General features: G+C 33.9%; 1 protein-coding gene and 1 long non-coding RNA gene across 2 annotated transcripts; one reads left to right on the top strand and one right to left on the bottom strand.

The window, feature by feature from the left end:
- Positions 1-4,604: 4,604 nt before the first annotated feature.
- On the bottom strand, positions 4,605-6,438 carry LOC108465782 (dof zinc finger protein DOF2.2-like). Its single transcript, XM_017766162.2, has one exon. It carries the CDS (start codon positions 6,067-6,069, stop codon positions 5,122-5,124), a length of 948 nt encoding a protein of 315 aa, XP_017621651.1. The 5' UTR covers positions 6,070-6,438; the 3' UTR covers positions 4,605-5,121.
- A 2,366-nt stretch (positions 6,439-8,804) lies between these two features.
- Positions 8,805-10,783, top strand: LOC128292956 (uncharacterized). The gene is made up of 2 exons (XR_008282955.1): positions 8,805-9,225; positions 10,428-10,783. It is a non-coding gene; the product is annotated as an uncharacterized LOC128292956 (long non-coding RNA).
- Positions 10,784-21,119: the final 10,336 nt, after the last annotated feature.

Here is a 21,119-nt window from a genome sequence, read left to right as displayed (position 1 = left end):
GGGTTGATTCTACTTTGTTCGTTGCCCCGCCTTATTCAACCTTTAGAGACACGATTTTATATAGCCGCGAGTCTCTCACAATTGATGAGGTTTATGATTCTTTAACCTCGTATGATAAGATGAAGCATCTTGTGGTTAAACCCAACTCTCGGGAGAGGGTCTCATTGTTCGTGGGAGACAAGACCGGAATGTTGATGATGATCGTGGTAGAACACAGAACGGAATCCTCGTGGTAAATCTAAGGGTAGATCGAAATCTTCAAACAGAGGTAAAACTTGCAACTTCGCAAGAAGAAAGGGCACATTAAATCTGAGTGCTATAAGCTACAAAATAAGATTAAAAGGGAGGTGCGAATCAAAAGGAAAACAGCCGAAAATTCGGTGAAGGCGATGTTGTAGAAGACTACAACGATGGTGAACTTCTAGTTACTTCATCAATGATTCTAAAGTAAGCGAGAGTGGATACTTGATTCAGTCTGCACCTTCCACATGAGTCCCAATCGGGATTGGTTTACAACTTATGAAACAGTATCTGAAGGTGTTGTTTTGATGGGAAATAATGTTTCATGTAAAATCGCGGTGTTGGAACAATTAAAGTTAAGATGTTTGATGGAGTTGTCGAACACTTAGTGACGTGCGGCATGTTCCGAATTGAAAAGAAATTTAATTTCGTTGAGTACTCTTGATTCAAAAGGGTACAGATACACAGCTGAAAGTGGGGTTTTAAAGATTTCCAAAGGGTCCCTTGTTGTGAGCAAAATTAGCACTCATGAAAATCCTGCAGATATGATGACTAAGTCACTTCCTATAACCAAGTTTGAGCATTGCTTAGACTTGGTTGGTGTTCATTGTTGAAGTTAAACCCTTAAGGGGTTTTTTGGAAGAGGTGAAGAACTTGTTTATTGAAAGTTCGCGATGAAGAACTTGTTCATTGAGAATTTGTGTCAAGGTGGAGATTGTTAGAATTAAGTGACCCAAATTCTTATTTAAATAAAATACGATGGAAAATAAAATAAAAGTAAAATCCATATAGAACTAGACTTCTTTTATTTTATTTTAGAATAAGGTTTTAAACCTTATTAAACTCCATCTATTTTATATTGATTAGGATAAGGTGTTTCAATCCTACTAGAATATGGCTTTGCAAGCCTATAAATAGACATAGTCTATTCCTCTTGTATTTGAGTAAAAATTTTTCGACATAGTGAATTTTCTTCTCCTCTGCCCGTGGTTTTTTTCCCGAAAGGGTTTCCACGTAAAATTTATGTGTTCTTTATTTTTATTTATTTTATTCTATTTTATTTTTCACATTTTTTGTTCGTGTTTTGGCTTTTGTGGGTCATATTTTGTCCGAGATTTTAGCTTCTGCTTTGTGGGGTTTATTTGTTTGTTTGAACAATGGCTTCAACGTTGTTGATGGCTCTGGTTTTTGGGACTTGCTGTTGCTGATGAGCAAAGGAGGAGTGGTGTGAGTTTTTCTATTTCTTCCCTTTATAGTTACTAAACTGCCCTTTTTAGAATCTCTTTGCTGTTTCACTTCCGTTCCTTTCCCTTGTCCTGGGATGTCCTTTTTCTTTAACCTTATTTGACTCGCTAATTTCCAGTAGTTTGATTAGCTTAGTTTGTTGTTCAATTCAATTATATTATATTATGAATTTTGTTTTTTTGCAATTATCTATAAATTTTATTTGAGTAAGTTTTATTAGTAGTCACTTAATTTTTAATTATGAAAAGTTGTAAAATAGTTAACTATTAGTATTTTTTATTACTCAAATATTTTGAATTTTTGGTGTTTTCATTTTTATATTAGCTAACCCGTGATGAAAAAGACAAAATTAAATAGTTAGATATTTATTTTATAATTTTTCATAATTTGACTCTAAAAAAAGAGAAAGAACAATTATCGAGTGAAATTTATTTTATTTTAATTTTAATCTAGAGCATGGACAGTTGTGGTATGTTTTTAGTTTTAACAATAACTTAAACGACCTTATCTTAGTGGTCAAGAAGAGTCCTTGAGCAACCTGGTCAATGGCAGCGTTTTAATGCTTCTTGTGAGTTTCTCATCGTCTAAATGATGAGTTGCATCAGTATTTCAAGGTGTTCTTTTTCATTTCAGAGGTATACCTGCTAGCATGGTTAGTGTTAAATAATCGCTCGTCATGCGCAACATTGAAAAAGGGTGTCTTTGGCACTGGGGTTGCATTTCTTTTCGCCGGAGTGAGGATGGGAAACTTGTAGATGGATATGCTCGGAGACAGTCGTAAGAATTCTAGATGTTTTTGTTGTAGGGTAACAACATACATGTGTCTTAAGTCTTAACCATGGACATGTACTTGCGTCTTTCCCACTTTACATTACAGGTTTCTTTTATTTCTTTGACTGTATTTTTCACTAATATATATATACAGAAATTTCCATGGAAGCTTTAAAGACTTTTTCAGGTTTTGAAGTGCATGACTTTCAAAGGCGAGAAAGAGCCAGTGGAAACTTGAGACTGTATTAAACAATGTCTAAATCTGGGCATTTTCTATAAAAAAAATTTGCAGATGATATATGAGGAAATGTGAAAATGACTTCTTTTTTTCTTTTTCTTTTTTTTTTGTAGAATTTTGAAGTATGACGTCAAGACTTGCATATTTGACCAAAACATGAAGTTGACATCAAACAAACTATTTTCATATTTTGATAGAGACAAGTAACAAATTTATAGTTGGATTTGCTTAAGATTATTAAAAATCCAGTGAAGCGAAACCTCCTCACAGTATCATCTCTAAGAATAACCGATCATCATCTCACTGATCATATTATCATCTATAATTCCACAACACCCATATTCTTAGTGGTGGCGACAAAAACAAGCGGCTTAAGACATCTTATAGCAGCAACATCGCAGCCTCCATTGCCACTAGTAACACTAGCACAACTAGCTAGTGTTGCTTTTAAAACCTTAACTACCTCTAGTGTTAACAATAGGCTGAATAACTTCCTGTAAATCTGATTATAACTTTTAAAATTAAATAATTAAAATGTAAATTTATTAATAATTTAATAATTTTATATATAATTTCATTAATTTAAAATTTTCGCAAAATTTATAACCTTACATATATATATATATAAACTTTATCATATGTTGTTTTTGAGTTTCGACTATGATCAAATTCTATCATATTTTATTTTTATTGAAAATATAATAAACTTTAATCATAATTATTCAATTTAAGGATTTACAAAATAATTTTTTGTTGTATTTTTAATTACATTTATATTTTGAAGAAATTCAACAAGATAAAGAGACTAAACTGAAGCCATAAGAATTTCTGAATGCACTACCCACTCTTAAATCCTTCGAGTTGCTATAGTTAAAGCGGCTTGAGTTAGACAATGAGCTGTTTTATTAACATCATGCCAAATCCAATAGAAGAACAAATGTTGAAACTGAAATTTCGAACATAAACAATCAGCAACAATATTACCATCCTAGAAAGAGCATGAAACACTTACTGACAATCCATCTCTAAAATCATCCTGTTAAAGTTCAAGGAGGGAAGCCAGGATAAAGCTTATGGTAGTGCCATGACTTCAGCCATAGAAGGCTCCAAAACAAAATCAAAAGAAGCAGACAAATCTTTACTAAAAATACCATCAGAATCACGAATAACAACCCCATAACTTGACAAGTTTGCATCACCAGAAACAGTTCAAATATTGTATAGTCAATTTTTCATTACTTAACATAATTTAATTATATTAATTCTGTATTTCAATTTCATTATCACTAACGTCAAGTTCTACCAGTTTCTTCATTAAAGATATAAAAAAATTCTATCGTAATTATTTAATTTAAGGATTTATTTCGTTGAATTTTTAAATGTTTTGGAGATCTCTTAATAAATATAGAGACTGCGGAATCAAACATTGAAGAAAAAGAAAATATTGAAGGGAGTAGGGACTTGTGGGACCTATTTGGACTCTGGAGTTGAAAAGAGTTGGCACCACGTGATGACTGGTTAGGTGATGGATATGCCTCCAGGTTTGTGATCATCCTACTCCTATCCTAACACCCTATAGACTATAGGGTATAGTATACACATGTGATTTTGCACTTGCAGGTGGCCCCTCCCATCCCATCTGTGTCAATGATCCGCTCCAACCTGGCTCTACAAATTCCCTTCATTATTGCTGACTACAGCGACCATTAAAATCTCTTTGGATTTTACAAAAATTTGTTATATATACCACTACATTATAAAATCATTTCAAAATTTATCAATATACAATCTAGCTATAATTATAGAACTCATGAATCATCATCAAGGAGGCCATGCTCCTCTAAACTCCTCCATTCCTATTATTTTCTAATTTACAAAATAACCAATAATTATCGAATTTTATCTTTTTATCTAATTTATGACAAGTACAGAATGTTGTAAATTGACATATATGTATAGATGGCTGCTAGGGTTCATTTGGTGTGAAATTAGCGGTCACCGCCCATGAAATGTTGGGTTTTGTTGGTTTCTCTAAACCTATGGAAATATCTACATTCCATCACTCATTTATTCAACAAACCTAATCGAATCTAAAGAAAAATCAAACAACTTTATTTAATTCATCAATTAATTAATTATAGCGTGAAGAATATTAGGGTTCTTCCAATACCCAAACAAATCAATCTCTGATCTAATACAAAAGAAGCATCTCCCAATATTTCAACACCTTTTCCATCACATCTCAGTTTGCCCACCATAGCTGGAATAGACCCCATTTCTGATATCTTCCTTTATGCACCCCACCACATCTCTCTCTTATTCCATTCATATGATGTACAACAAAGCCTAGCCTAAAATTACACATTCATACATATACTCTCGCATTATATAAGAGGTAGAGAACAAAATTTACACCACCACCCTGAAGCTGAATTTGAAAAATGGCAGCTTCTAATAGCCTATATAGCTCATTTTAACTGTTACAAATTGAAAGGGGAGACTATACATATTAATGAACAATCTAAGAAAGGGAAAATAACATCCAAAGAGAAACAAAAAAAAAAACTTCCATTAAATAAGAAAACCCAAAACAAGAAGAGAAGGAATATATGGTTAAAAGACCTTGTTCATGGTTTGATCTCAGAATTATCCCATGGCATGTTGGGATCGATAGAGACAAGTGCATCAATATCATCCCAATTCCAGTAGTTTGCTATGTCCATGTCACTGCTTCTAATAGACACATCCCATGTATGTGAAGCGGTTCCACTTGGGGTTGGCATGATGATGCTAGTGATGGTTGGATCCTCCATTGTTTCGCTAGTGTAGTTATAGATACTTGAAGATTGGAACGAGGTTGATAGTGAAGCTGGGGTTGTCTCAAAAGAACTTGAGCTCGGACTTGAAAATGGAAATTGTAAGCCTTGAGTTTGAGGCAACGATAAGGTTGTTGAAATTGAACCCAGAAACACACCATTATTATTTATGTTGAAACTTTTTCCGTCCAAGTCTCCGCAAGTGATAGGATTCTGCAGCAACGATGAAGATGGTGGACGACCCATCACCTGAAATTGGATGTTCGATGTGTTCTTCTTCTGATCAGCAAGTGGAAGCTGAAGATCCTGCCTTTGTTGCTGCGATCGTTGGATTGCCATGAAGTTATTCAGCCTATTGTTAACCCCAGAGGAAGTTGAGCTTTTGAGGGCAACACTGGTTGTACTAGTGTTACCAATGACGGCGGAGGCAACGACGGCAGTTGTGTTGCTGCTATTAGATGTCTTAAGCCGCTTGTTTTTGCGGCCACCACCAACAGGAACATTGCGGAGAGTGCCACCTTTTGTCCAGTGTCTCTTACAAGCCTTGCAAAAATGCCTAGGTTGAGACTTGTTATAGTTGTTGTAATAACAGAACTTGGTGTTGGTAGAATCACATCTCGGACACTTCAATGGCTCAGGTTGCTGGTTCTGTGGGTGCTGCCTCTTAATTGCTTTGGGTAACTCCAGAGTTTGAGCCTGCAACAAAGACTGGCTCCACCCAGGACCATCGCTAGAAACCTCTTTAGAACTCAACCCCATATCTCTATTATATCTACAACTCAAGAACAAAAATTTCTCTTTTTATGAGGATTGGATGTTTGATCATGTGAAAAGCCTCAATGAAATTCTAGCCTTTAGATCTAAGAGAGATCAAGCTGAAGACAAGCAAGATGAGGAAATTCTTCCTTATAAGCCAAACAGGGTGATGTTTTGAAGAAATTGGATATTGTGGAGTGTTATTGATAAGTGTGAGGAAATCCCTAGGAAGGTGATAAGAAGTGAGCATGCTTTGAGCCTCAATCCTTAATCTAAGCTATCTCTTCAATATATGCCACCCTACCAACTATTATATCTAATATAAAGTGGCCATGCGCTTTGATTCTTAATTGTTATGGGATACCTATCTTTGTCGGTATTTTCTAATTTTCTAATCATGTTTCAAGGTCTTCTATAATCAATAAAATTTACGAGTTTAAAAAATATATATATATATAACTTTTACTTGAAAACTTGTATGGTAAGAAAACTTTGCTTGATATAATATGGGGTGGGGTTTCTTCAATCTATTTTTCCTAATTACAAAACAACAAAAAAGAAATTATTTTGATTACCCAATTTTATAATTTAACTCTTTTAATCCCGACTTTGGTACTAATTTATGACAAGTCTTAAACTGACATATAGTATAAATAGTGGCTAGGGTCCATTTGGTGTCAAGTGAGCAGTCACCGCTCATGAAATCTTGGGTTTTGTTGGTTTCTCGAAAAATATGGGAATATATAAGCAGCAAAGAAAATCTAAATTCAATCACTCATTTCATTTTCTGCTCCTCAAATACTCAACATAACTAATGGAACTTACAGAAAATCATCAGACACACAGAGAGCAAAGCAAACAACTTTTTAATCCAGGGGTTAATTAATTAATTATAGCGTGAAGAATATTAGGGTTCCATCTCTGATCTAATACCAAAGAAGCATCTCTTCAGTAAACGTAAATATTAAGAGATTGATTCTGTGTAAAAAGTACATGGCTAGCTAGCCCTCCATGAATGGAATATGGAACAATTATTATTCCAGCAAGTTGGCCGTCGCATAAATTTGGACCATGAAAAAGCCACGTGCAAATAATTAAGCTACGAGTGAAGCATAAGTTTTTATTTTATTTTTAAGTATCTTTGTGAACATGTTAATCTAAAGTGAGAATGTGAATGGGGGAAATCCAACTTTTGGTCGGTTTGGTTAGGTAAAGTTGATATGTATGGGCATTTTCAACATTTTTCCAAAACGACAAAGCATGGAATGTATTTGGCACGGTATTTGAGAAAGCGACTAAGCAAGCTTAGCTTCATCATTAAACTTAAATTTTCATTTATTAATCTAATCACACATAGTCTAAGTTGTCCGCCTAAGATGTTAATACTTCATCATACCGCCACCTTTGGTATTAAAGAAAATATGAAGCCAGTTTTATAAGATGATAAATTAATGTAAGATGGTGTAAGGAATGATTTGTGGGTGGGGACGTCGACGGCTCGTATGTGAAGATGATGGATGGTGGGGCCTCCTTGCTGGACCACTAAACCAATCCTGGTTGGAAACATGAGGTGCGAATTTGTTGAGAATTGAATTCGTTTAGAATATTCACTGGGAGAAACAAATGGCGAGAGTAGACTACTGACCCATATCATCACCAGCAGCCACCCATGTTAATCATGAAAACAAACTACTTAAAAGGACCAAATCCTCTGAATTTTTTTTGGTTATCGTGCGGTTTCGATCGAGGGAATCGTATTGTCTAATACCAAGAAACAGTTGGAAAGTGATGCAGGATCGCGAGAATCACCAACTTCATGGCAAGTTATTTATGATACGATGATGACCGCTTAGTTTTATATATTATATTATTATTATTAGTATTTGGGTTCATAATTATTTTTTTTATAATGTTATTTTTAATATTTAGATCTGTATTTTTTTTAGAACTATAATGTATATATTTTATAATTATACCTAACACTTAATTTAGACGATAATTGTAAGGATAATCATATAAAAAATATTTTGACTAATAAATTAATTGATAGAAAATAGATTTTTTTTGTTTTTATTTCTTTCATTTATTATATATATACATGGCTATATTTGGGAAAGGATAATGCCTGTTGGGAATTGTAATAGCCCGATTTTGGGTCTAGTCGAAACAGTAGTTTCGGGACTACAAACCCGACGAAAAAAAAAATTTTATTTTTATTATATTTTTATAGTCTATAAATTTATGAAAATATTTCGTAAAAATTTTATTCGAAAATTTTGAGTTTGAGCACTCAATTTAGTCAAAAGGACTAAATTGTAAAAAGTGCAAAAGTTGAGTTCTTTATATATGAGGTGCCTAATTGTTATGAGTTTTAAATTGAAAGTCCTTATGTGACAATTATTCCTTTAATAAGTTAGTGAATGGATATTTGTTTGGTATTTTGAAATTTGGTTGAAATAAAAGGGTAATTTTATAAATTAATTAAAATAACCTAATAAGACAAATGATAAAAGCTATCATTTTTTTCATTCTTTCTTCTTCAACCGTGGAAAGAACAGAAAATAGCAGCCATGGATGAGCTCCATTCGCCAAGCTTTTATGGCTTATATAGGTATGGTTTTGTCCGTTTTTAATGATTTTCGTATTTTGAGATCCCCGAAGCTTAAATTTTCTATTTCTACCAATTGATTGAAGATAAATTAGAGTTTAAAAATTTACCCATTCATGATATGGTTGTGCTTTGATGATTTATAGTGGATAATGAATGTTTAATGTGTTAAATATGAGTTTTATTCAATGAATTTCGGTAAAAATGTCAAAAAAGGGTTAAATTGTGAAAGTTACAAATTGGTCATAAGTGTGTGAATTAGTGAAAAATTGGAGTTGCCATAGAAGAGAAAAATGTTCAGCATGTCTTAAACCTTATAGAAATTGAATAAAAATTAATTTACGAGCATTGGGGAAAAAGTGCAAATATGCAAAAGTTTAGGAGTCAAAATGAAAATTTGTAAAAATATGATTTTTAGACCCATATGAATATTGTGACTGATTGGTAGGCTAAATGTGATGTTATAGATGATGAAAATTGAGACTTGGACCTAGAACGGAAAGAAATCGATTTATGGACGAGTATGTCCTTTTCACATTTGTGGTATCGAGGTAAGTTCGTATGTAAACAATACCATACTATACATGTATTTAAATGTTATCATTACATGAATTGTACAGATATTAATGTGTATGTAATTAATAGAAATATGATAAGACAAAGCCTTAATAGACGAGGAAAATCCCGTTTGAACCTTAGGAATAGAATAGGATACGAGTGACATGTCACTAGGAATTATGAGTCTAGATGACTAGCTCGAGAGTGAGTATTGAAATGTCATGAGATATGAGGTAGCTTTAGCTACAATTGAAGCACTTATGTGCAAAGGCTTTTCCGAGTATCTAATTAGTATTCCAAGTGTTCAACAGCAATCCAAGGAAAGAGTTAATGATGGTCTCAATGAGGTAAGTCATTGGTGAGTATGCACTCGAGTTATGTTACGAGTTGTGCAAGTATGTATACTAATCCTATGAGAATGCCTTGATATGTGATGATCTATGATGCATAATATGTGTTCTTACCATGATGGATAAAATGGTGTTGTATTAATATTATGAACAATGATCATGAATGAGTAATTTAGCCTTGACAGATTTGAGTTACTGCAGTAGTGTAACTTTGAAAATACACTAAAAATAGTGGAAAATGAGTTAGAGGCAGAATAAAATATGGGATTAAAGCTTAATGAGTCTATTTTCACATGAAAGAAACAGAGGAAGAAAAAGAATTCCATATTGTTTGATATTTGAATTCTTGTGAAACAGGGTCTGAATGAATTCGAGATCCCTGTTCTAACTTTAGAAATTCACCAAAATTGTACAAAAATTATTAAGAGTTATACCTTACATGAATGGATTCCTTATTGAGTCTATTTTTATGGGGAATAAACGGCATGGTCGTTGGAATTTTGTACAGGGAGAAATTCAGTTTGTAGTGTACAGGGGTCAGAGTGGTCATACCCTGAAACAGGGAGACTTTAACTAATAAACTGTACTATTTGGCTTAACCAAAAATTCTGGAAATTTTATGGAAAAAGGAAAATAAGTCTAGTTTCAGGAAAATTAACGGAACTTAATTCGGAGTTTCGTAGCTCAGATATAAATAATTTAGTGACCGTTGCTCAGAAAGACAGCTTGTAGTGAACTTGAAAATATGTTGTAAACATTGATAAAACAAGTTAATGAGTTGCTTATTGTTTTCATATGAACTTACTAAGCTTAAAGCTTACCCCCTTCTTTCCCATGTTTTCTAGAGTTTCCAGGTTAGCTCGGGTTGGAGGCCGTCAGAGATATTATCACCCTATCGAGTTAACGTTATCGGAGTAAGTAAACTCAAGTGATTCGAGTCTATGGCATGTATAGGGTTTTAATGTGAGTATGTAATATTATGATTTAGCCAAAGGCAGTGGCTTGTTATTAAGGTAGTATTAGTCATGTAAATTGGCTTATGTCGGCTAATGACATTATGGGCCCATATGATTATTCTTATGCATGTATGTTATTATCTCTTGTGATGTGGCTTACAACATGTATGCCTAGAGATTGAATTGAGATTCATTGATGAGCTAGTAACTAATGCAGGATTAAGTGATTGGTAAATAGTTAATAATGCTTCATGAATGGTTTGTGAGGTAATGATAGTTATGTCTAGTATGTGGTAATGATATGGGCAAATTCTATAATATTTATTGCATAAGAAAATAACTTGAGCATAACATGTTTGTAGATGTTTAAGAGCTCATTTATGCCACGTTGTATGTTATTGGATAAGTATGTATCTATGCATGTGGTGTGAGAGTGACAAAAGGCTTGATAATTAGCCTATTTCGCCACACTACCGAGCACATGGGCGTGTGAAGCCTTAACGCAAGAGATTTTTCTAAGTTTTTCATGAGTTCTCGATTGGGTCCCGAACCGCCTGAATGTATTGGGCCTCGTAAGCTCGCATAAGGGATGATTGCATGTGAAAAGAAAAGTTTTAATTATTTGAGATTTCATGGCCCTGTTTAGTATGGAAGTGTTAGTAAAAGTCAGGTAGCACCTCGAACCCCGTCCCGGCGTCGGATGCGGGCGAGGGGTGTTACATTTAGTGGTATCAGAGCATGGTTTAGTTGGTTCTCGGACTAACCTAGTGTAAGAGAGTCTAGTTATACATGCCATAGTATTGCTCGTGATAGTGTGATATCTCTACCCTAACAAAGCTGTTGATTAAGACAGAATGAGTTCCAACCGAGCAAATCTTGATAGAGATAAGAGTAAAGTTGAGATTATTGAATCATGCTTATGATATGCTGAAAATTTGGAAAGGTATGAAAAGAAATCCATGATTTTTTTTTATATGAACTAGTTTTCATTATGTGATACTCTTGAGATAAAGAATGTGAAATAGTGGAGTAAAACACAGTTAAGTTGTGAAAAGCGCTTTTATGCATGTTAGTATTCATACGATGTTAAATGTCCAACTTGATTTGGCCAAGTGTTTAGGAAAAGAAAGAAATTTGCTTGAAATGACAGAATGCATGTATGAATGCTTTTATTGCATGATTAATAATCAGTATATACATGAGGTTGACATTTATGTCTAGATTGATGAAGTCAATATGCAATAATGTTATGCTTTATAATCTCAGTTACAGAATCATAAATGTCACAATAGCATGAAAGTTGTAATGAAAGATCAAATTGGGTGGAACGCAGGGAATGAGTACGATCGTCACTAATGAATTGACGGAAAAGACTATGGTTGGACCATGGCAATACATGAGATTTGTGTGCCAGTGTAAGACCATGTATGAGACATGGCATCGGCATTGAGACGAGGGCTAGTGTAAGACATGTCTGGGACATGCATCAGCCATAGTATGAGAGCCAGTGTAAGACATGTCTGGGACATGCATCGGCCTCGAGATGATAGCCAGTGTCAGACATGTCTGGGACATGCGTCGGCTACGAGATGTGCTAGTGTAAGACATGTATGGGACATGCGTCAAGACGGTTACATGTGTCGTTGTAAGACACATGCGGGACACGGCATCGACACAGATGGATGAGAGCTAGTACAAGACCATAGTTGAACTATGGCATCAAGTAGCGATGTACTCAAAACCATAAGACGTTCTCCAATTTGATAAATATTGGCAAATGATTAAGACTAAATATGGGAATTTGATAAAACATTAAGGGTAATTCGAGAAAAGAAATGAAAGTTTGAGTTATGATAAATTCACTTATGTTTAGCTAATATTCGCATGAAATAAAGTTACATGTATTATCGAGATATGTGAAAATGTGTTTATAACAAGTTGGAAATTTGAAATGTTTGAATCAATATGCGTAAAGCTATGCTGTTGTTGAATATGTATTTGCTTGAGAGTCAAAAGTTTAGAGGCTTTACAATCTTCGCCCCTTATCAGAATAGATTTATACGATGAGATTCTCGAGAGATATGTTGCATAAGCTTGCAAAAGTGAAACCGAAGAGTACAAAATGGAATAGTATGAGATTAGCGAAGATGTAATTAGTTAGAGGAATAATGTCGGACTTGCACGGATGTCCGAGTATGACGAATTCAATTAAACAAAAGTGATGGCTATCTTTCTCTTCGAGTATTCTATGTTTTCCTCTATTCTGGGGAATACGTATAGTTATCCCTTTCGAGTGGGAATTCTCTGTGTGAGGATCTTTGAGACCGTGATATTAGATGAAAAGTTCTATTGGTCCAGTTAGTTATGATCTACATTTCCCCATCTCTTCAGATTTCTATTCTGATATATTGGAATGAAGTTGACAGTAAAAATCTATGTAAGATTATTCTGATGTTCTATTGATTATGGTTTATATATGCGAGAATTATATTATCTCTATTATGAGAAATTCTAAAGCATACAGACAGTAGTTTCCTTCTGGTTTTCTCTGAGGAATTTTTCGGATCATCTTTATTATTTTCTTCTGGATTATATTCTCAGATTTCTGGTATAGTCTTTATATCTTGGAATTTCTTATATTGGCTTTTCTATCGTTCTTGTTTCGAGAATTATCAAGCTTGGTTTATCTTTACGAGTAATCTTTGACTTGCGATATTAGAATTGTCACGCCCCTTACCCGAGACAGTTGCCGGAGTTGAGCACAAGGCACTACTAAACTTATTTAAGCACTTAACCAAATTTAGATAATTTATATAATACTTTTCAGACAAGCTGTCCAACTGTGTCATAGTTGCTAAATAATTCATATCTCGAGTTATAAAACTCGAAATCCAAATCCGTAAATTTTATCTGAATTTATACTCATATATCTACTGACAAATTTTTTTCTAGAATTTTTGGTCAAGCCAATTAGTACAGTTTATTATTTAAAATCTCCCCTGTTTCAGGGTTTGACTACTCTGACCTTTGTGTATTACGAATCAGATATCTCTCTGTACAGAGCTTCAATGACTATGCCATTTGTCTCTAATAAAACTAGACTCAATAAGGAATCTTTACATATAAAGTATCACTTCTAATTATCTTTGTAAAATTTATGGTGAATTTCCAAAGTCAGAACAGGGGATCCAGAAATCGTTCTGGCCCTGTTTCACAAAAATTTAAACATCTCATAAAATATAGCTCATATACCTGTTTTGCTTCTTCCATATGAAAATAGACTCATCAAGATTCGATTCCATAATTTATTCATTATTTAATTCCATTTCTACTATTTTTAGTGATTTTTCAAAGTCAAACTACTGCTACTTACCGAAAACTGTTTTAGTACAAATATTGTTAACTAGTTTATAACATCTTTACTTCAATTCATTCAAACTCTATACATGCCATATAAATCTTTAAACATAAAACAAAAACTACCGAATTGATCTGAATAGTGTGCCCTGTTGTGTTGATCCGATCTACCCACTTCACTTCAAGTCAATCTACATAAAAATATTAAACACACACAAGTAAGCTTATTGAAGCTTAGTAAGCTCATAGGCATATAAACACAAATCATATCAAATATCGTACACAATCATATATCTATTAGTTTAACTATTTCATCCTCCAAATCACAATTTCATTAATAACTCATTGGAATAATTTCCTTATGGCAACTCACAATTTAACTCCCTTAGGCCCATTTCTCATTTACTTCATTGTCAAATTAGGGAACAATAAGGGAATTGAGTGCTTCATTATCACATTGCCATAGTAAACTATGGACTTTCACATTGATACGCATCACACACCGAAGCCATAGCCTTGCCATGGTCTTACACGGTTCACATATCATACTGAAGCCATATCCTGACATGGTCTTATATGGAATCACATTATCACATTATACCGATGCCATAGCCCAACTATGGTCTTATCTGAGTCACATTATCACATTGCACCGATGCCATAGCCCAGCAATGGTCTTAAACGGGCACACTTGTCACATATGTTTCATCAACTCATCGAGGTCACGAATAGAAGCACTCAAATCCATTGTTCCTACTAATTTGTACTTTTAGTTACACATTATTCATTAGTTAATGCAAATTGATAGTATTCATCAACAATAAAATACTTTAACAATCATAATATTTTCATATCAAAACATTGAACTTTGCCATATGAACTTACTGGACTAATTTGTAAAAGTCGTAAAAATTCAGGGACTATTCTTGAATTTTCTCCTTTCCACGATTCAGTTCGTTTTCTTGATCTATAATTATAAAATCATTCCTTCATTAGAATCCATTTCAATTTTATTTCACTTCACAATTTATGCTGTTCAAATTTCGAAATTGCACTTTTACCCCAAAATTTACAATTTTCACAATTTAGTCCCTTCTCAATTCACCCATCAATTGAACTAATTTTTCTCAATTAACACTTTATTTTATCATTATAAACTATTTCAAAACCTTTTATATTCTTAATTTCAACAGAAACCTTCAATTCACAACTTTTTCACAATTAGGTCCTAAATATCATTTCCTATCAAAATCACTTAATAAAACCACCTTAATATAAAATTAGAACTTAAATTTCATAATAATTCATCATAAAATTCCTTATCCATCCAGGGCAACTTCCAATTTCACCCATAAAATCAAAAACTAATGAATTCTACAAGTGGACCTAATTGTAAAAGTCATAAAAACATAAAAATTATCAAGAAAAGTAAGAATTAAACTCACATGATGTAAAATATGAAAACCAGCTTTCTCCAGACCTTCTATGGCGTTTTAGCTGAGAAAATATGAAGAAATGTCTAGATTTTTCAATTACATCATTATTTAACTATTAACTTTTATGCTATTTCCAATTTTGCCCCTTGTTCACATTGTTTTCTTGCTTATTTCATACCCAAACCGTCCAGCCATTAACCTTTGGGTCTAATTGCTCTTTAAATCCATCTTTTAAATACTTAAGCTATTTACTCACAATTTAACAAATTTGCGCTATTTTCAATTTAGTCCTTTTTAATTAATTAGCCATCCAAACGTTAAAATTTTCTAACTAAACTTTAATACTAACTCAATGACACTCCATAAATATTTATAAAAATATTTATAGCTCGATTTTCAACTTTGAGGTCTCGATACCTCATTTTTGACCCGCTTGACCTAATAAATTCTTTTAATTCACTAATTTCACCATTTCACAAATTCTTCTAAATTCTTACTTGACTCATAAATATTAAATTACTATCTTGTTCAATCTTATTTGTCGAATTTAGTGATCTCAAATCACCATTTCCGACACCCTTTGAAAATTAGTCATTACAACTCTCCCCTTTAAAAATTTCGTCCTCGAAATTTGTTACCCAACATGATTTGGATATTGTGTTCTCATTGACTCCTCTGTTTCCCAGGTTGCCTCCTCCAATCCATGTCGATGCCATAACACTTTTACTAGCGGTACTCGTTTATTCCGTAGTTCTTTAACTTCCCGAGCTAATACTTTCACTGGTTCCTCCGAATAAGTCATATCTGATTGTAGCTCTATCTCAGTATGAGGAATCACATGTGAAGGGTCTGATCTATATCGTCTCAACATAGATACATGAAATACATTATGGATCTTCTCAAGTTCGAGGCAAGGCCAATCTATAAGCTACCGGACCGATCCTCTCAATGATTTCAGATGGTCCGATAAATCGTGGACTAAGCTTTCCTTTTCTACCAAACCGTAAAACTTTCTTCCACGGAGAAACTTTCAAGAACACACGATCACCCACATTGAACTCTATATCTCTTCTTTTCAAATCTGCATACGACTTTTGACGATCGGAAGCAGCTTTCAAACTTTCCCGAATAATCTGAACTTTCTCTTTAGTTTCCGAATTAAATCCACTCAGACTAATTTCGATTCACTTAATTCTGACCAATACAACGGGGTTCTGCACTTCCTTCCATACAAAGCTTCAAACGGTGCCATTTTGATACTAGCTTGATAACTGTTATTATAAGCAAATTCAACTAAAGGTAAGTACCTTCCCATTTGCCCGAACTCGAGTATACAACACCTTAACATATCTTCCAAAATCAATCACTCGCTCGATTGTCCATCCGTGCGAGGGTGAAAAGTCGTACTAAATTTTAACTTAGTACCTAAAGCTTCCTGTAGTTTATTCCAAAATCTCAAGTAAACCTCGGATCTCGATCGAAATAATTGATGTCGGCACCCCATGTAATCTCACAATTTCGACACATATAATTCCGCTAACTTATCAAGTGAAAATCATTCGACCGGAATAAAATGCGCCGATTTAGTTAATCATCTACTATCACCCAAATCGAATCTTTTTCTTTGAGTCACCGGCAATCCAGATACAAAATCCATCGTCACATGTTCCCACTTCCATTCGGAATCATTACGGGTTGTAACAAACTCAGAGGCACTTGATGTTCAACTTTTACGTTGATGATTAAACATTTTGCCATAAATTCACAAATTTCCGTTTCATACCAGGCCACCAATACATTTTTTCAAATCACAATACATCTTCGTACTACCGGATGAATCGAGTACATACTACTATGAGCCTCGATAAGATATCCTTCTTCAATTCTAGATTATTCGGGACACAAATTCTATTACGATGGTATAACATACCACTATTATCAATAGAGTAATCTAAGTTCAAATTATCCCGAACCATTTGTCGTTTCAACACCAACCGGATCTTCATCTTGCAATTCCCGAATTCGTTGAAAGAATCTGGTTTTGTCTTTAATTCAACTAATATAGAAAAATTTTCATTAATGAGACAAATGAGCATTTAACGCAGAAGAGCAAATAATGATGATTTCGACTAAGCGCATCTCGCCACTACATTTGCCTTACCCGGATGATAATCAATGATAAGATCGTAATCTTTCAACACTCTAACCATCGCCTCTGTCTCAAATTCAGCTCTTTCTGCGACATTAAATATTTCAAACTTTTATGGTCAGTATACACATAACATTTCTCTCCATATAGGTAGTGTCTCCAAATTTTTAAAGCAAATACTATGGCGCTAACTCAAGATCATGTGTAGGGTAGTTCCTCTCATGTGGTTTCAACTGTCGAGAAGCATATGCTACAACTTTTCCGATCGCATCAATACACAACCTAAACCATTCAGAGACGCATCACTATATACTACATATGGCACACTGATTCATTTGAGTTAACACCGAGCCTCTGTCAACATTTTCTTTAATTGATCAAAACTTTGTTGGCACTCATCAGACCATACAAACTTAACATTCTTCTGTAATAATTTAGTTATCGGTGAAGCAATCAGTGAAAAATCTTTCACAAATCGACGATAGTAACCAGCTAATCCAAGGAAACTTCGCACTTCCGTAACATTCTTTGGAGTTTTCCAATTAATCACCGCTGACACCTTACTCGGATCTACCCTGTAACACCCCTCGCCCGCATCCGACGCCGGGACGGGGTTCGAGGTGCTACCTGACTTTTACTAACACTTCCATACTAAACAGGGCCATGAAATCTCAAATAATTAAAAACTTTTCTTTTCACATGCAATTTGTCCCTTATGCGAGCTTACGAGGCCCAATCCATGCATTCGGGGCGGTTCGGGACCCAATCAAGAACTCATGAAAAACTTAGAAAAATCTCTTGCGTTAAGGCTTCACACGCCTATGTGCTCAGGCCGTGTGGCCAGAAATAGTCTAATTATCAAGCCTTTTGTCACTCTCACACCACATGCATAGATACATACTTATCCAATAACATACAACGTGGCATAAATGAGCTCTTAAACATCTACAAACATGTTATGCTCGAGTTATTTTCTTATGTAATAAATATTATAGAATTTGCCCATATCATTACCACATACTAGACATAACTATCATTACATCACAAACCATTCATGAAGCATTATTAACTATTTACCAATCACTTAATCCGCATTAGTTACTAGCTCATCAATGAATCTCAATTCAATCTCTAGGCATACATGTTGTAAGCCACATCACAAGAGATAATAACATACATGCATAAGAATAATCATATGGGCCCATAATGTCATTAGCGACATAGGCCAATTTACATGACTAATACTACCTTAATAACAAGCCAATGCCTTTGGCTAAATCATAATATTACATACTCACATTAAAACCCTATACATGCCATAGACTCAATCACTTGAGTTTACTTACTCGATAACGTTAACTCGATAGGGTGATAATATCTCGACGGCCTCCAACCCGAGCTAACCTGGAAACTCTAGAAAACATGGGAAAGAAGGGGTAAGCCGCTTAGTAAGTTCATATGAAAACAATAAGCAACTCATTAACTTGTTTTATCAATGTTTACAACATATTTTCAAGTTCACTACAAGCTGTCTTTCGAGCAACGGTCACTAAATTATTTATATCTGGAGCTACGAAACTCCGAATTAAGTTCCGTTAATTTTCCTGAAACTAGATTTATTTTCCTTTCTTTCATAAAATTTCCAGAATTTTGGTTAAGCCAAATAGTACAGTTTATTAGTTAAAGTATCCCTGTTTCAGGGTATGACCACTCTGACCCTGTGCACTACAAACCAAATTTCTCCCTGTACAAAATTCCAACGACCATGTTGTTTATTTCCCATAAAATAAACTCAATAAGGAATATATTCATGTAAGGTAAAACTCTTAATAATTTTGTACAATTTTGGTGAATTTCTAAAGTTAGAATAGGGATCTCGAATTCATTCAGACCCTGTTTCACAAGAATTCAAATATCAAACAATATGGAATTCTTTTTCTTCCTCTGTTTCTTTCATGTAAAAATAGACTCATTAAGCTTTAATACCATATTTTATTCTGCCTCTAACTCATTTTTCACTATTTTTAGTGTATTTTCAAAGTTACACTACTGCAGTAACTCAAATCTGTCAAGGCTAAATTACTCATTCATGATCATTGTTCATAATATTAATACAACACCATTTTATCCATCATGGTAAGAACACATATTATGCATCATAGATCATCACATATCAAGGCATTCTCATAGGATTAGTATACATACTTGCACAACTCGTAACATAACTCGAGTGCATACTCACCAATGACTTACCTCATTGGGACCATCATTAACTATTTCCTTGGATTACCCGTTGAACACTTGGAATACTAATTAGATACTCGGAAAAGCCTTTGCACATAAGTGCCTCAATTGTAGCTAAAGCTACCTCATATCTCATGACATTTCAATGCTCACTCTCGAGCTAGTCATCTAGGCTCATAATTCCTAGTGACATGTCACTCGTATCCTATTCTATTCCTAAGGTTCAAACGGGATTTTTCCTCGTCTATTAAGGCTTTGTCTTATCATATTTCTATTAATCACATACACATTAATATCTGTACAATTCATGTAATGATAACATTTAAATACATGTATAGCATGGTATTGTTTACATCTGAACTTACCTCGATACCACAAATGTGAAAAGGACATACTAGTCCATAAATCGATTTCTTTCCGTTCTAGGTCCAAGTCTCAATTTTCATCATCTATAACATCACATTTAGCCTACCAATCAGTCACAATATTCATATGGGTCTAAAAATCATATTTTTACAAATTTTATTTTGACCCTAAACTTTTGCATATTTGCACTTTTGCCCCAATGCTCGTAAATTAATTTTTATCACATTTATTTACTCCTTGAGTCTAGATGAACCATTTTCATAACCATAGCAACTCATAATTTCAACTATTTTACACATTTACAACTCATTTTACAACTTAGCAATTTAGCCCTTTTTAAGGTATTTTCTTGCAATTTCTTTCACAAAAGTTGTTTATTAGACAACTAGGACTTATAATCTTCCATAAAAACACAGCAAAAAACACATATATATTCATGGCAAAACCCTAGACTCTTTATCATCTTGCACAAAAGTCCCCTCATATGAAAGCTTATGCTTTAGGAGTTCCAAAAATACAAAAATCATCAAGCAAAGACATTAAAATCACTTACAAGCAAGGGAAATATGTTGCTGAAATTTTCCAGCTTCAAAACTCTTTCTTTGCTGCATATTTGGTGAGGGGAAGAGAAAATGATAGCTTTTTCTTTTCTTTTTTTTTATTTGTTAATAATAAAACTATTTTGTCTAATTTTGACTTTTCAACTATTTTGTCTCCCATGGCCGGCCATCACACTTTCAATGGCCTAATTTCACTTTAAAGACCCCTAATTTAAGATACAAGGCAATTTAACACCTTTAGGTATTAAAACACAACTTTTACTTTTTACACGATTTAGTCCTTTTTCGAAATTGGACTAGAAATCGCTAAAATTAATATACCAAAATTAACATGCACTTATAAAATCATATTATAACACATAAAATAATACTAAAATAATTTTCTCTGGCCTTAGAATAGTGGTCCCGAAACCACTGTTCCGACTAGGCCTAAAATCGGGCTGTTACATTTCTTCCCCATTTAGGGATT

Source organism: Gossypium arboreum, chromosome 5 (assembly GCF_025698485.1).
Source record: "Gossypium arboreum isolate Shixiya-1 chromosome 5, ASM2569848v2, whole genome shotgun sequence".
Taxonomy (NCBI): Eukaryota; Viridiplantae; Streptophyta; class Magnoliopsida; order Malvales; family Malvaceae; genus Gossypium; species Gossypium arboreum.
Note: the sequence above shows the minus strand (reverse complement) of the source record. Positions and strands in the feature narration are given on the sequence as shown.

Excerpts from the sequence above, each read along its gene's own strand:
- LOC108465782 (XM_017766162.2), bottom strand. The coding sequence starts at position 6,069 with ATGGGGTTGAGTTCTAAAGAGGTTTCTAGCGATGGTCCTGGGTGGAGC.